The following is a 15,000-nucleotide window of genomic DNA, read 5'->3' as shown; positions in this document are numbered from 1 at the left end:
CCCGTCAGACACAGCCTGCTGCGTCAGCCTCTCACGCAGGGTGGTTATTAAAAGGAGCAAAGAAAGACATCAGCTCTCAGCAACCTCTGCCTTCCGCCGCCCGTGGAGGGGGGTGGGGAGCTGGGGGCAGGTATGCCCAGCCCAGGAACCCTGCCCCGCCGCCTTTCTGAGGCGCTCCCCTAGCAAGTCAGGTCAGCGGCTCCTTGCTCCAGTCCAGGCCAAGGTGGCCTGGAATCATCCTCTGCCCCCAGGCCCCCCACACCCACTGTTCTGTGGTAGTGACTCGGCCTTCTCCTGGTTCTGTGAAGTGCTCCGTTCGTTCATTCATTCATTCATTCATTCATTCATTCATTCCGCCAGCACGCTATTATTAAGTGTTTACTACCAGTCCGTTGCCGGGTTACCAGTCTCCACGTCTGCCCACGACTGGCCTGGGTTCCCATCACAGAATGGACCCATACCTGGGGACACCTGTCGCCAGGTGCGCCTGCTCTGGGCATTGTGTGCAAACTGTGAGCTTGCGTCTCAGGTGTGTGGCCTGTCTCCGTACCTGTGTTTCTGTGGTTTCCTGCATCTGCGTAGCCGTGGTGGGGGCGGGGGGCTCCCAGGAGGTAGGGAAGACCTCATCGCTGCTGTGACCGCTGCGCCACGCTCTCCCCGCGGACGCGAGGGGGCGCTGCGGCCTCGCTGTCGCCCCAGCCGGGGGTTCCGGGTCCCGCCGCGGACTCCAGCGTTGGGGGAGGTGGGGGGGGGAGCCTTCGTCCCGCCCACGGGCCTGCCCCCGCGCCTCCGCCAGTGCGCCGGGGATGGGGTGGCGGTGGTGGCGGGGCTGGGAGGATGCGGCTCAAAATAGCCCGGGGCACGGGAGAGGCTGCTATTCGCGGCCCGGACGCGCAGTGCTCGCCGCCTGCCCGGCGGGACTGGGATTAGGCCGTGAGGCCCCCGTCGGCGCTTTTACAAATCGCCTCTCCCCGGGCGGCCGCCGTGCCTGCCTCCGAGACCCCTCCCCCCCCCGCCCCCCAGAGGTCCAACACCTCCGGCGCTGAGAGCCCCACCCGCGGGCGTCGCCCTGGAGACGAGGCGGGGTCACCTCGCTCCCGCGGCGCCCCCTCCGCCTTCCCGCCGGGCCGGCCGCTGGACGCCGGGTCCTCCCCCGACCCTGGTTAATGACCGGGCGGGAGGCGGTAATGAGCGTCTGGGTCCCGGACGGGCGTGGCCGGGATGAAAGGCGCGTGTGTGGGGGGACCCTCAGGCCGCGTAATTATCGCCCCCTCCCGGCCGGCCAGGCGGGGGCCGGGACCGTGCACCTGGAGGCCTCCCGGCGGGGGCGCACAAGTGGGACCGTCCCGGCTGACTCCAGCCGGCCCGCCCGGCCCAAATCCGCAGGGCCCAGAGCCAGGGAGGGGGAAGCGGAGACTGGATGAGTGTGCGCGTTGCCAGGTGTGGTGCCCATGTGTGCCCGTGAGCTGCAGAGTCATGGGTAATGGCTGGGGACTGCGCTTGTGTGGACGCGAAAGTGGGGCTGTGTGTGCGTGCGAGTATGGAAGTGTGTGCAGGGAACGCACACGTGTGTGTGCGCACATGGGAACCCGCCTGCATGGTACTCCGTGTGCAGGAACACGAGGGACCCCTTGCGTGTGAGTCAAGCGGACCTCAAGCATGTGCATAAGGGGCATGGGTGTGGGCTCAGTCACAGACAGGTCTGGTGTGCGGGACCTGGGTGAGCCAGGGCTCACAGAGCATATGTGCCGGTGACTGATGGCGTGACGCATGCCCGCAGGGTGGGCACAAGTGCGCACCACGTGTCATCAGTGGCCAGGGTCTCCTGCGGCAGACATCAGCTCCTGGAGGCAGCAGCTGTTTGGTCCCTTGGGGAACCGGAGGGGACTGCCTCCTGGCCTCACTTTCCCTCCTGTTCCTGGAGAGGGGTGTCCACAGTGGAGGAGGATGTCTGGCGCTGGGGATGGGGGTACCCACCCACCAGGGAGCAGCCCCCTGTGACTCAAGGCCCAGGCATGTGGAGGCCGCCATTCTTACGCCCTGGTCACGCGCGCATCCCAGGAACGCAAAGGGCCAGGCGGTGCACGGCTGGTGTTGGTGACCACAGGCTGCACCAAGTGCAGGAGTATGTGGGGGACTGTGGGGTGGGCCCCGCGGCCCACCCGTGGAAGGGCAGGAGGCCGGTGGGAGGCCCGTCCTGCCCCTTGGGTTACACACGTTTGTTCTTCCCGCACTCACGATGCCCCAGAGATCCGGGCGCCGACCCCTTCCTTTCTACCTGGGAAACTTGGCACGGGTGTGGTGGCAGATGCACAGGGACGGGCACCCATCAGGCACGTGCGTAGAACCCACGTCAGGTGCCTGCGAAATGCCAGAGCAGGGGCACCCCCAGGTGGGAGGAGCGGACCCCACGTGTCCCATCCACTGTCCTGACCTTGGCCCCACACAGGCTCCCTGCAGGCACAAGGTGGGGGGGGGGGGGGGCGGGGAGCAGAGGGACTCTTGCCTGGGGCTTGGGGCATCTCCATGGCAACCCTGGAGTGCCATAAATGCAGAGTGCCCTGTCCTGTGGCAGCACACCTGTACCCCTTCCGGCTCTGTGTCCCCAGTACTAGTGTTGATGTCCCCCCACTGTCTGTCTCTAGAACGCCAGCGCTGTCCAGGTGCCTCTCTGGGCCTCAGCTGCCTCATCCGAGAAGTGGGTGTTGCAGCAGGGCTTCCGGGAGCCAGTGTGGGGGAGTGAGACGCTTGGGGTTCTCTGGTCTTTCTTGTACGGCAGGACACACAGAAAATGGTCTGTGATCCTCACACCCCCTTCCTCAGTGCCGAGTGAGTGAATGCAACCCCCCCCCCCCCCACCTATCCCCAATCCGGATTGGCAGGTCTCTGCTCCTCTGGGGGGCCTACAGCCAGGGAGGGTGTGTGGGCAGTGTGGGTGGCTGGAACCACAAGCTTGTGTTTCGGGGAGGGTGCGCAGTCTCTGAGGATCTGAGTTCCTGCCCCTGCCCGGTGTGACTTTCAATTTTGCGGTTTTCTAAAGGGAGGTCTTGGTCCAGGGTGAGAGTGGGGGTGCCGTTGTTTTGAAAATCACACTGTTGACTGAAGTTGTGCTGCCATCGAAGTGTAGGCTGGGGTCCGTGTGTGTGTGTGTGTGTGTGTGTGTGTGTGTGGGGGGGGGGGGGCGGGGGGGGGGTCTGTATCCGGCAGAGCCCAGCTGGGAGCCTGGCGTTCAGGTGGGGTCAGGATCTACCCCTTAGCTGTTGAGGGGTGCGCTTCTCCGAGCGTGGGCGAGAAGGCGGGCTGGTCGGTCTGGTGGCTGCCAGGGGCCGTGTGTGGGAGCAGGGGGTTGTGCAGATTCTCCGGGAGGCCCGGGGGCAGTGTTGAGGGGGTGGGGGTGGGGGCGGGGGTGGGGCGGGTGCGGCAAGGTCGTAGCCAGCTGTCTAGAGCCCCCCCCCCCGCCTCCTCCAGCCTGCGGGTGATCGCCTCCCCTCGAGGGGAACGGGGAGGGCGGGCGGCCCCGCCCACATTCCGGAGGAGTTAGGGGGTGCCCTCTACGGCCCCAGCCTGCACGCTGACCTCTGACCCAGCCTGAGCCCACTCCCTCCGTCCTGGGCACCCAACGCAGCGGCAGCTGGCCCCAGGGAGGGGCAGCCAGACGGGGGTGGAGGCTGGAATGTGTGCCGGGGGTGAGGGAGGGGGCCCCAGAGAGGGGGCGGAAGTGGGGGAGGAGTCGGGGGAACGGAGACCGAGATAGCAACACAGACCGGCCGAGATACTGAGGGAGGCAACGGGGAAGAGAAACAGAGAAAAGGAAAACCAGAACCAGCCAGACGCAGGAGCGGCAGATGCAGAGAAGGAGACGGAGGGGCAGCCAGCCCGGGATGGAGAGCCAGCGGGAGGGCAGTCGCGGGCAGGGCCCCAAGTGACAGGGCCCCGCCCCCACGCCAGGGCTGGGCTGCTCACCTGTCCCAGGCCACACGGACGGGCGGCCGCCCGTCCCCTGCCCTCCCGGGGCCGGGCAGCTGTGGGTGGGGCTGGAGTCAAGACTCCTGGGTTGGGCCCCAGCGCCCTTGGCTGTGGCTTGGTAACTCCCATTCCCAAGGCGCCCGGGAGAGGTGGGCGGGTCCCGCGGGGCCTGGTGGGGGTGGGGTGGCTGTGCCCCGGGCACCTGCCTGGTGCTGGGGGTGCAGAAGTCGGCTCCGACCGGGCACCGCTCACTCCCATCTCCCCAGAGGCCCGGCCCGACCCCAAGCCAGACCCTGACCCCGGCCTTTGGCATTTCAGAACCGTGAAGCCGGCCCCAATTCCCCATTTGGCCGCCCCCAGGGCGCTCCGGCCCCAAGCGGACTGCAGTGACCCCGGTGACCTGCTTCCGCTTGCCCACAGCCGTCTCATCACCCAGCAGCATCGCCCACCTGGACCCAGGCCTCCAGTCCCGGCTCCACCCCTTGGCGGCCACGCCAGTGCACAGGGCCCGGCCGACCGACCCCCGACTCGGTGCTGGGCCCGCCCAGCCTGGGGCTGGCCTCGGACCGAAGGTTTCGGCGTGCATCCTCCCCAGCGGGCAGAGCCCGCTGCTGTTCACACTGGCCGCTGCCTTCTCTGAGAGGACTCCTGGTCACAGCGAAACCTGCTCCCTTCCTCCGAACGCCTAGCTCCCTGCAGCCCCCTGCCAGCCAGCGCCCCGTGAAGCGGAGGCCAGCTGCAGACAATGCCCCATCTGTCCCTCCTCAGGCCTCTCCTGTAAACCCAGGCCGAACGCCCAGCCATCCAGCCACCCCCTGGATGCTCTGGCCTCTGCTCCGCCCACCTGCTCCCCCTCCCTGGGGAGGGGGCCCTCTCCTCCCCAAGAGACAGACTCGGGGAGTCACCCGTTTCAGGTCCTCGCCTCTGCCTTTTCCTCCCACCTTTTGTCTTCTCTCCCCCAGCTAACTTCGCAGCGGGGCCCCCCCCCCCCCAAGTACACCTGCTCGCGCTCCTCCAGGCCGCTCGTTGCACACGTTGTGCCTCCCACCTAGGGGCACCCCTTCCCCCTCCCAACGCTTGCAAACTCCTACTATTCCTTTGGGAAAGCCTCGGGCCAAGCGCTCTCCTCCCGCCGGCCCTCCTGCGTCCCCCAGCCCGGGGGCTGCAGTGCTGCCCCAATCCGGAGGTCGCGTCACCGAATCGAGGAGGAGGGGACAGCAGACAATGCTTGGACGTGGAAGGAGGGGTGCGAGCGAACGCGCCGGTGCGGGGCTCCACGTGCGGCGCCCTCCGGGACGCCCCCTCTTCCGTCCCGGCGCGGCCGAGCCGTCAGACCCTCGGCGCGCCTCCCGCCCCCAAATTTGCAGACGCGCGACCGCAGGGAGGAGGCCGCACGCCTCCGCGCTGCGCTTGCGCACTCAGCCGCCCAGGCGCAGTCCCACCTCCCGGCGTGAGCGCCGCGCTGTCATTGGTGCGTGCGCAGGAGCGAACGACGCGGCCGCCAGTGAGGCGGCCCCCGCGGTGGGCGGGGCCCGGGCCCGCGGACGCGCGCACGGGGGCGAGCGGGGCGCCCTCCCCCCTTCGTGACGTCAGGCCCGTTTCGCGGCGCGTTGCCGTGGAAACCGCGATTCCATTTCTGCGGGTTTCCGGGGGCCACCCCCTCCCATTCAGCTTTTTCCTCAATGGGAGGAGGGGGCGGTGCGGGGTAGACTCCGCCCCCTGAGGTCTCCGCAGCATCTGCCCGCGCAGGGCCTCAGTTTACCTTTCCTTCACTTGGCCTGGCCAGCAGCCCCTCTGACCGCAGCTCCCTTCGGCCAGGCACTTCCCCCTGGGTAGGTGTGCACGCTGCGCGGCCGAGTAGAGGGAAGAGGCCAGTGGCCCGCAGCCCCCACCGGGGTGTTGTCCTCCTGGGACCCCAGGGCAGGGCCGTGACCCTTGGACTTCCGGGCTGGGCGCCAGGAAGCGCCCTGAGGGGTGGGTTCCCGGGCAGCAGGGCAAGTGCCCCCCCCCCCCCCCCCGCCCTGCAGCGTGCAGACACAGCCTGCGATTCAGCGTGTGATTCAGAGGGTGGCCCAGTTGACACCTCCCTCCACAGCCCCTACCCAGCCCTGTGGAGTCACCTGCTTACAGCTCTCAGCCCTGACCCCCAGGGGCGGCTGCGTGGGCGGAAGTTTCCACCTGAGCTGTCTCACCCACACCTCCAACCTGTGGCCCTCCTTACCTGCGGGAGCTTGTGCCCTTGACTTGGAGGTCTGGAAGGGTCAGCCTGCAACGTGCATGGTACCTTCCTGCCTGATTGCGTGTGTGCGTGCGTGTGTGTGTGTGTGTGTGTGTGAGAGAGAGAGAGACAGAGAGAGTGTGTGTGGGTGTGAGCGAAAGAGAGAGAGAGGGGGAGAGACTGGGCTGGGGGAGGGGCAGAAGGGCCTCCCGGATACTTCCAGGACTCTCCTGGGACAGTCCTGGGGTTTTCCTTGCTCCTGGGGTCCTTGGAGCCGGGGCGCTGAGGGCAAGGCCTTGGGCTATCAGAAATCTGCCCAGGAGTGGGTGGTCACCAATATAACAAACACCCCCAATTCTTAGGGCAAGTGATGTTTCTCTCTGGGCTTGGGGTTTTCTCATCTATTAAATGGGAGTATAATTAGGTCTGTTAGGTGGTAGTGCTTGTTAACTGAGGAAATACATGTAAAATGATGCTATTAGTGTCCTGTGTGCCCAGCCCCAACATGGATGGAAGCAGGACCCCAGAGAGGAGTTGCTCCTGGCCAGGCCCTTGGGGAGATGCCAGTTGAGGAAGTCCCCTGGCAACGCAAGGGCGGCCAGCAGAGGGGTGTTCCTGCACTGGGCACGGCCCCGGACAAAGGCCTGGAGGCTTGAGGCATGACCGTCAGGGCTGGGGAGCGCTGGAATGCGAGGCCAGGGTGAGGCCACAGAAGGGTGAGAGTTCACCCCAGGCTGGGGCAAGGCCAGGCCAGAGGCCTTGAGCGCAAACCCTGGGCCCTGGGGAATCACTGATTTCTGCCAGAGAGCTTCTGGAGGCCTGGCAGGTAGGAAGGGGCTCTATCAGCCTTGAGGAAGGGAGAGGGCTCACGTTAGGGGGCCCACGCAGGCAGTACCTCCTGCTTGGCCCGGCAGTGGGAACAGTCTTCCTGTCTGTGGCTGGGGAAACCGAGGCCCGGTGTGTGGGTCAGGTATCCTGGAGACGGTTCCAGGGGTTAGTCCCCAGTCCACTTCCCAGGGCCGGGAACCGAGGCCCCACCCAGGGCACACTGTGGGCAGGCAGCCCTGTGCCCACACCCTGTAGGACTTCCGGCCTTGGGTACTGGGAAGTGGCTGGCCCCTCCTTCCCCTGCTGGGGCAACTTCCTGCCCACCCTCACCTCCAGGCCCAGAGGGAACCCGGGAACTACTGTGGGATCCCCGCCCCCCCTTCCAGCTCCCACGGCCTGAGGTGGTTGGGAGAACCTAACATCCTACCGGGTCTCCAGACCATCCCAAGCCCTTTCTCCGATAGAGACCACCCATCAGACCAGGGAGCCCCCTCTGTGATGGCCAAGATCGCTCCCCTGACCCCTGCAAAAGGGCAGCACAGTCACTCAGGTTTCATTTTCTGTTTATTACTTGAAATCACGGTGTTTGTATGCGGCTTTCTTCCCATTTTTTCATACAGGAAACTCACGCAAGGTGCCGGGACCCCCCCCCCCAGCCCGACCCCCCGAGGGTGGGTAATGCTTTCTTGAGGGAGCCCTGGTGAGGGCAGAGGGGGGCGGGCTGGTTCCTGCCTGGACCTCCACCCTCAGACCCGCGGAGGCACAGGTGTCATTTAAAAATCGTTTAAAAAAACAAAACAAAAAAAAAACCCAAAACAGAACACATTTAAATAGGTATCCAAGACAGTTCTTGAAAAACAAACCCAATCCTTTTTTCTCCTTTTTTTTTTTTTTTTGGAAAATAAAAACAAACAAAAAACAAATCCTTGACCCCTCCCCTCTGACCCCTCCCCACCCACCCCCCCACAAAAAAGTTTACAGAGCTACAGTTAACACATGATGTTCACATCTGAAACCATTAACTTTAAACACATAATGGGGGGTTCACCTAAGATAGGATGGAGGGAGGGACAGGGAGTGGGGGTGTCTGGAGGACAGAGAGGTGGGGCGAGGACAAGACTGGGGGGTAAGGGGGGCAGGGCCCAATCATCTCCATTATCAGTAAAAAGAAGTGAATGAACAAAAACTCCACCCCCATTGAAATGGCCCCAGTAGGGGGTTTGCCCCTCTGCCCCAGGGGGAATCTGGGGATGAGAGCGGGGAGGGTCCAATTAAGACCAGCAGCGAACCCCCCCCCAAGGGGGTTAATGCTACACAGCGTCACCCCTACTGGGGGCTTCACAGCTCAGCACCCCCTCCCCTCCTGGCTGCCAGAGGGCCTCCAAACACAGCCCACAGGCCCAGATCCCTCAGGTCGGGCCAGGAAGGAGGGCTGGGGGTTATTACTTCCCCTGTCCCCCCAACCATTTCTCTCCCGAGTTTTCAAGAGACTCCCAACCACTATTGGCTCAGAAAATTAATAGTCTATAAATACCCCAAGCTCAGAACAAAAGGGGGGCGGGGCAGGAGGAAAGGGCACAGTGCGTGGACTCGAAGGCTGGCATCTGGTCTGTTCCCCTCCCTCTCTCTCCTTTCCTACTAGGAAAGGGCCCCACACCCCCACCTGAACCCCAAGGCTGGCTGTGGCCAGCCTGCTGAAGCGTTTTTTTTTTTTTTGTTTTTTGTTTTTTTCCTGGAAAAAGAGACCAAGAGAAAAAAAGCACAGATGTGGAGAAACGGCCCCGCGGGCGCAGGGCTCTCTGGTCGCTGTGGGGCCTGCTGGCCGCCCTGGAGGCCGGTGTGCTCGGCAGGCCTTCCCTCCCGGGCCCTGCCCGTCTGTAAAGTGCATCATGAGGCATCTACATTTTTGACTTAAACCTGAAGGGACGGGGGCGGCTTCCTCGTCCCCACTCTCAACCATCTGGAGTGACTGCTACATATCTGGAGCTTGGGAAGTGGGCGGGGAGGGGCCCAGCTCGGCCGAGGCTCGAGCCGGCGGCGGGAGGAAGAGGCGGGGAAGTGTGAGCTGAACCGAGGCGGCAGGAACCCAGTCCATGGAGAGTTCGGAAAACCACGGTTAAGAATGGAACTTAAAAGAAAAAAAAAAACAAAAAACACGAAAAACAAAAAATCAGAAGGAAGCTGGCCGGGGAGGGGGGGGGGCCCCCTGCTGCCCTGACCGCCTGCCCTCCCCCGCGCCCGCCTCCGGGGGGGGGGGGGACTCTCGGCCCAGGGTGGTCGGGCGAGGGACGCGGGTCCTAGGCCACCACGAACTCTGACTTAATGTCAGGATTGACTTCCGGCTTCCAAACGGAGTCCTCAAAGTCGAGGCCCAAGCCGGAGGCCTCGCTGGGGCCGCCGCCGCCGCCTCCCCCGCTGGTGTCGCTGCGGCCGGCCTTGCGGCTGGGCGGCCAGTGGTAGGGGCCGCGGGCGTCGCGTCGCGCCTTCCTGCGGAGCCGCTTCTGCTGAAGCAGCAGCTGTAGGCGCTCCACCTTGCAGCGGGTGGCCCGGTTCTCCGTCTGCCGCAGCCGGTCCCCTGGAAGGAGGCAGGGACTGTGACTCCTGAGCGCCCCCGCCCCCGTCCCCCCGCCAGGAGACACAGCCCGGACTCCTTTCACAATGCACCGAGAGAGGGAGCCGGCCGAGTGGGGGGTCTTTGCGGCTCTGGCGGACCCCGGGCCCCCCCCCCGCCCCCGAGTGGACTCGAGCCGTCCGCTGCCTGTGTTAACCGCGAGCCGGGCGCTGGCAAGGCCGGGTCCAAGGCAGACGCGGAGCAACACTAGTGCCCGAGTTAGGTGGACCTCCAGCCCTGAGGCTGGTGCCTCGGTTTCCCCTTTGTGACCTGGGGGCTGGGGGTCTGCCCGGCAGAGAACAGTGCCACTGTTCCACAGGTCTCAGGATTCATTGGGGATGACTGGGTCTCTGGGGGACACAGGCTACCCCCAGAGCAGCTCCAGCGCTCTCCCCTCCGTCAGACTCGGCCATTCAGAGGCTCCACCTGCCATCTGGACAAGGTGCGGGGGGGGGGGGGGGGGGGGCGCGAGCAGGGAGGAAGTACCCCCCCAGGAGAGGACAAGGACACTTTGTGCCCCCGACACACATGCTCCCTTCTCTCCAGGCTCGTGCAGAGAGGGTGAACAGCAGCTGGTGCCCCCCCTCCTCCCCCAGCTCCCCGGTGGGTCAGCTGCTCTGAGCAGCCCACAGGGGGGCCTGGAACAGCCCAAGGGCGGGCGGGGCCAGCCGGTCACTTACCCAGAGGCTTGCACGTGCGGGCCTGGCTCAGGGAGGCGGGGGCTGCAGCCGCCAGCTTCTCACAGGAGGTAGTTTTGGGGGTGAGGTCCGGGGCGGGCGAGGCGGGCGCGCACTGGGCATGGCAGCGTAGCTGGGTCAGCGACGGGGGCATGCCCTGGTAGTGCCGCGTGGCACTCAGAAGGTCGTTGAGGATCTGCAGGATGGTGCCGATGTCGCGCCGCGGCCGCCCGTTGCTATCCTGGCAGTTGGGGTGCAGCGTGCCTGCAGGAGGCAGGGGGGTTGCTGGTGAGTCCGAGTGACTGACACGCGGCCTCAGAAGGGCAGGGCAGGGCAGGGCAGGGCAGGGAGCCCCTCGTTCGTGCACGGCGGGACCCCAGGGTGAGGGCCCAGACACGCAGACCCGCGGCCTCTGGGGTGCGGACGCGCCATGGCACCTACCAGAGAAGGTCCCTGAGAACACCCCCGGGGCGTGGTTCACGAAGCTCTCAATGACAGCGCCGGGTTTGCGGGAGCGGGAGGCGGGGCTCCCGCCGGGGGTGGACGCGGGGCTCCCGCCGGGGGTGGACGCGAGGCTGCCAGCACTGGCCGGGGGCGAGCAGTCCATCTGCTGGGTCAGGGGGAGGGAGGCACGGTAAGCTGCGGGGTGCAAGGACAGCCCTCGGGGGCCAGGGTCTGGGGATGGCCCTCCGTACGGAGAACACCTCTGCGACCGCGGACAGCCACCTTCTGGGCCCCGAGGAGAAGCCTTCCGGGCAGGACTCACCTCGGGGCAGGTGGCAGCTGAGTGGGATCGGAAAGAGCCGGCTGTGACGGGTGAGGGGGACGCAGGGGCAGGGCTGCTGGACACCGGGGGCACTCGGGCGGCGCTGGACACTGGCCGGCAGGGAGAGGACACAGGGGCGGTCACGCTGGGGCCCCCCCGGGCGGCGGCGGCGGCGGCGGCGGCGGCCGCCAGCACGTGGCGGTGTTGCAGCGGGGTATGCTGGGCGGCCAGCTGCAGCTGGACGAACATCATGTGGTCACCCACGCGCAGCGCCAGGGTCAGTGGCGAGCGGCCGGACAAGAAGTCACTGACCTGTAGAGAGTGACTCGTCAGCGCCAGGGCCCCGGCCTGCTGCGCCCCCAGCCCGGCCCGGCCCCGGCCCCCCGCGCTGCGTGACCTGGGGCCTCTCGCCGCCCCTCTCTGGGCTCTGGGGTCCCTGTCGGTGCCACGGATGCTTAAATAAAATGAATCGGTATTTCCGGAAGACGCCTCCGCCAGCCCGGCCTGGCCCGGGCGCCACTGGGGGCTGTGGGGGACAGAGGCGGGTCAGATGGGGGGGCCTGGCCCTCCCTGGCCAGTTTGGTTCTTTCAAGGGGAAACCGAGGCCAGAGGGGGCAAGGCCCAGTCAGCGGTCGCTGTCCTCAAATAACCCCACCCTCCCAGCCCCCAATCCTCTGCCTGTGAATATGGGAGGGGGGCCAATCTCAGACCCCCTCCCAGTTAAGCCACCCAGGCAGCAAGTGGGCGGGAATTCCTGGACAAATTCTTCGTCCTAACCTTTGCTTTCTCAAGATAAATATTTATCTGTCCTGGGTGGGGCTGAGGCTGAAGGGGAGGTTTAGCTGCTGCGGGAGGGGGCCCTGATGGTTCTCTGAGGCCTGGGTCCCCTGAGAGCTCAACACAGCCCCAGCACAAACCCTCAAAATCTGGCGGTGTGCGTGGGGGGGTGCGTCTGAGCCCAGGCTGCACTGGGCTCCACCTCTGGAGCCTGGCCAGCGCCGAGCTTTCCCCAGGGGCCAGGATGGTGGGGGGGGGGGGGTGGAGGTTTCTGAGAAGTGACATAGGCCAGGATGACTCAGAACCACCGCCTCCCAGCTCTCTGCTGGCAGCGGCTGGCGTAACCTTGGGGGCCGTGGGGAGGAGGAGAGGGAGGTGGGCAGTTTGCAGCCCCCACCCTGAAGCCTGGTCTTCATGGCATCCCCCCCTCCCAGCCCCAGAGACTCCCCTTGCAGGAAGGGCCTGGGGTGGCTTCCCAAGGGCAGCTGGGGAGTCCCCCCCACCCCTCCGCCCTGCAACTTCCTCCCTGGGGAGGGCGAACAGGAGGGCATGACTCTGTGCCAGGCGGGGAAACAGCCCTGGGAGCTCAGTCACTCCGCCCAGTGGCCCCCCCCACTCCTGACGCAGGCACCCTGGGGCGGATGTGAACCAAAGACACCCCTGGCCCCCCCCACCTCCGCCAACCGCAGGCCCCCCATGAGCAGAGCTCAGTTCAGGAAATGGAGCTCAGCTCCCACCTGGCTCCCGGGACCCCAGCTCTGCACTGCCCCCCCCCCCCATGGCAGACCACCCAGCGCCAGGGCCCCTCCTCACTAGCTAGCTGCTGAGGACAGGATGCTACATGCCGGGGAGGGGGCGAGGGCCTCAGGGCAGGAGGAGGGAAGCCGCTGAGCAGGTTTCCTGCGGCCAGCCCAGCCCACCCCCTAGCTGGGGCGGGCAGCAGCAGGCGGATGGCTGAGGCCTGTGTCACCCTCCTGGGAGGAGGGACCCGCCGCCGGAAAAATGAGGAAAGGAGGAGGTTAAAAAAAAAAAAAAAAAAAGAAAAGGCTGCAACAAAACCGGGAACCCGGGTGTGGGCCAGCCCCTGCCTCCCGCTTCACCTCCTGGCCAGTTACTAAATATTTTCCTAACATCCTGTCTAGGCTGCAGCCCTGGGGCTGGGTGCCCCCCTCCCCCTTTTGGGGCAGAGAACAAAGGCCAGAGGGAGGAGAGAGAGGAGTGACTCCGCACCCCTTACAATGGGGTCACAGAAGGCGGAAGGACTGTCACCAGGCTGGCCCTTCCAGGCCCCCCCCCCCGCAGAAATTTTAAAAAGGTCACCCCAGGGAAACCGCAGTGACTGCGGAGGGGGTGCTCCCCAGTGTGGGCCTGGGGACCCAGGCCCTGGTGTGGGAGCGTGGGCCAAGGTTACCCCCTCAGGCAGGCTTGTGAAAGCCCAGCCCCCTCCCCCATGGCAGCCACCGTGGGAGAGAAGGCCCTCAAGGTCAGGTGGTGAGTGCTGGGGGGGGGGGGGGGTAGGAAGGAGGAAGAGGAAGCTGGGTGACCAGGCTACACGGGCAGGAAAGCTGGGCGGCGCACCCCCTCCCTCCCCACGGGTCTCCAGGGAGCACAGACAGCCCCAGGCCCTCGCCCTGGGCTGGGAGGGACTGGCGAGGGTCTTACCTGTGTCTCAGTCAAGCTCTCCAGGGCCTGCATCACAGACTGCTCTGGCCTTGAGGCCTGCGACTGCAAACAGAGAAGCCGCTTTGAGCGTGCGCTTGGGTCAGAGGGCCCGGGCACCGGGGCAGGGGAGCCGCTTGCCGGCAGGGCCGCCCTGGCAGGGCGTGTGCTGGGAAGCGAGCTCTCAGGGGAGGGGGCTGCCCGCCTGTGCCAGAGCCTCCGGGGCACTGTGCCCCAGCCATTTACCATGAGGCCCGCCTCCACGGTGGGTACCAGCGTCAGCTTGCTGCCATCCCCCACGCCGAACTCCTGCAGCTTCCCCGAACTGAGCCGGCTGGGGGGAGGAAGGAAGAGGGTGAGGCCAGGAGACAAGGCAGGGACGCGGAAGCAGAGGCCGAGGGGGGAGGGCTGTGCTCCTGGGGGACGCAGGGGAGCCCTTCCCACCCCTGTCCCTTCCCGGCCTTCCACACCCGGGGCCTGAACCTCCCGGTGGGGTGGGGGGGAGGGGGGGCTGTCAGGCATCTGGCCCCGAGAGCCCCCAGGCAAGTGGCTCAAATCTCCTTCCCAGAAGCCCCAACTCTGTACTAGGGCACCACCTCTGCACCTCAACAAAGCACTTTTTCATCATCCGGGTGCCAGTGCGTCCTTGCCACCCTCCCCTCACCCCAGGGTCGGCCCCAGCCAGTAATTCAGCTACACCGACCCGGGGCTCCTCTTTGTGGGCGCCACAGGGCTTAGCCTTTAGGGTCTTTTTGCGGGGCCGGGCTCCCCCTCCTCCCTCCCTCTCCCCGGCGCAGGCCGCCGCCGCTCAGACAAAGGAGACCCTCCCCCACCCGCCCCTCCCCCACGGGGGCCCCTCCGCTGGGGATGGACAGTGCGTGTCCCTGGAGGCCCGCAGGGGGAGTGCTCCCCGGTCTGGAGGCGATTTAAATACCAGGGGGGAGGGGGAGGCTGCGGGAGTGCTCGGTGGTTAGAACAAAGGGGGGTAGAGAGACACAAGTGGGGGAAGAACACAGCCAGACGTGGAGGGGGGCACCGAGCAGATGCGGAAGCCAGCCGGAACGCAGGCAGAGAGGGAGGTGGCCGCGCTTCCCTCCCCCGCAGCCGGGACCCCCACACTGACCCGGGACTGCTGCCTTCCCGGGAGGGGGGAGGGCCGCCCTCGCAGCCGCCTTTGTGCAGCGACCCCAGGCGGGGGAGGGGGTCGAGGCAGGCAAGGCCGAGCAGAGGGCGCCCGAGAGCGCGCGGCGCGCCCCCGCCCCCCGTCTGGCCGCCCCCTTCCTTCCCCGTGCGGCGCGCTCTTTGTTCCCGCCCGGGGGCCGGGGCCCGAGGGGGCGGCGGGCCCGGGGGCGGCGCGCGGTACCTACGTGTCTTTGTGGAGCAGTGCCAGGCGCTCCTTGGGCACTTTGAGCCTCTGGGACAGCCGCTTGCGCAGCCCCTCCACCGTTTCGTCCGGGGGCACCGACAGCTCGTAGCGGGTGCCCGTCGTGCTGTGGAT

The 15,000-nt window shown here is 66.2% G+C and overlaps 2 protein-coding genes across 4 annotated transcripts in view; both read right to left on the bottom strand.

Moving 5' to 3' along the window:
- CIRBP (cold inducible RNA binding protein) overlaps window positions 1-964 on the bottom strand; it is a 7,144-nt gene extending 6,180 nt beyond the window's left edge. For 2 of the 3 annotated variants that reach the window (XM_040461695.1, XM_040461694.1), the window contains exon 1: window positions 551-960. In XM_040461695.1, coding sequence (XP_040317629.1) covers window positions 551-574 — 24 coding nt within the window. In that variant the 5' untranslated portion in view covers window positions 575-960. Of the gene's footprint in view, window positions 1-550 lie in introns of all 3 variants that reach the window. The other variant, XM_040461696.1, reaches the window with a different exon arrangement.
- Window positions 965-8,736: 7,772 nt separating this feature from the next.
- The window catches only part of MIDN (midnolin), a 17,181-nt gene continuing 10,917 nt past the window's right edge, over window positions 8,737-15,000 (bottom strand). Inside the window, exons 2-9 of the mRNA XM_040461701.1 lie at window positions 14,870-15,000; window positions 13,749-13,836; window positions 13,506-13,568; window positions 11,464-11,592; window positions 11,067-11,378; window positions 10,742-10,910; window positions 10,304-10,564; window positions 8,737-9,587 (exon numbers count right to left, since the gene is read on the bottom strand). Of these exons, the coding sequence (XP_040317635.1) occupies window positions 9,310-9,587; window positions 10,304-10,564; window positions 10,742-10,910; window positions 11,067-11,378; window positions 11,464-11,592; window positions 13,506-13,568; window positions 13,749-13,836; window positions 14,870-15,000 (1,431 nt within the window). The 3' untranslated portion in view covers window positions 8,737-9,309. The remainder of the gene's footprint in view (window positions 9,588-10,303; window positions 10,565-10,741; window positions 10,911-11,066; window positions 11,379-11,463; window positions 11,593-13,505; window positions 13,569-13,748; window positions 13,837-14,869) is intronic.

The sequence above is a fragment of the Herpailurus yagouaroundi genome, unplaced genomic scaffold (assembly GCF_014898765.1).
Source record: "Herpailurus yagouaroundi ecotype Mexico unplaced genomic scaffold, PumYag 295, whole genome shotgun sequence".
Classification (NCBI taxonomy): domain Eukaryota; kingdom Metazoa; phylum Chordata; class Mammalia; order Carnivora; family Felidae; genus Herpailurus; species Herpailurus yagouaroundi.
The sequence above is the reverse complement of the archived record's forward strand: the minus strand, read 5'-3'. Positions and strand labels throughout refer to the sequence as shown.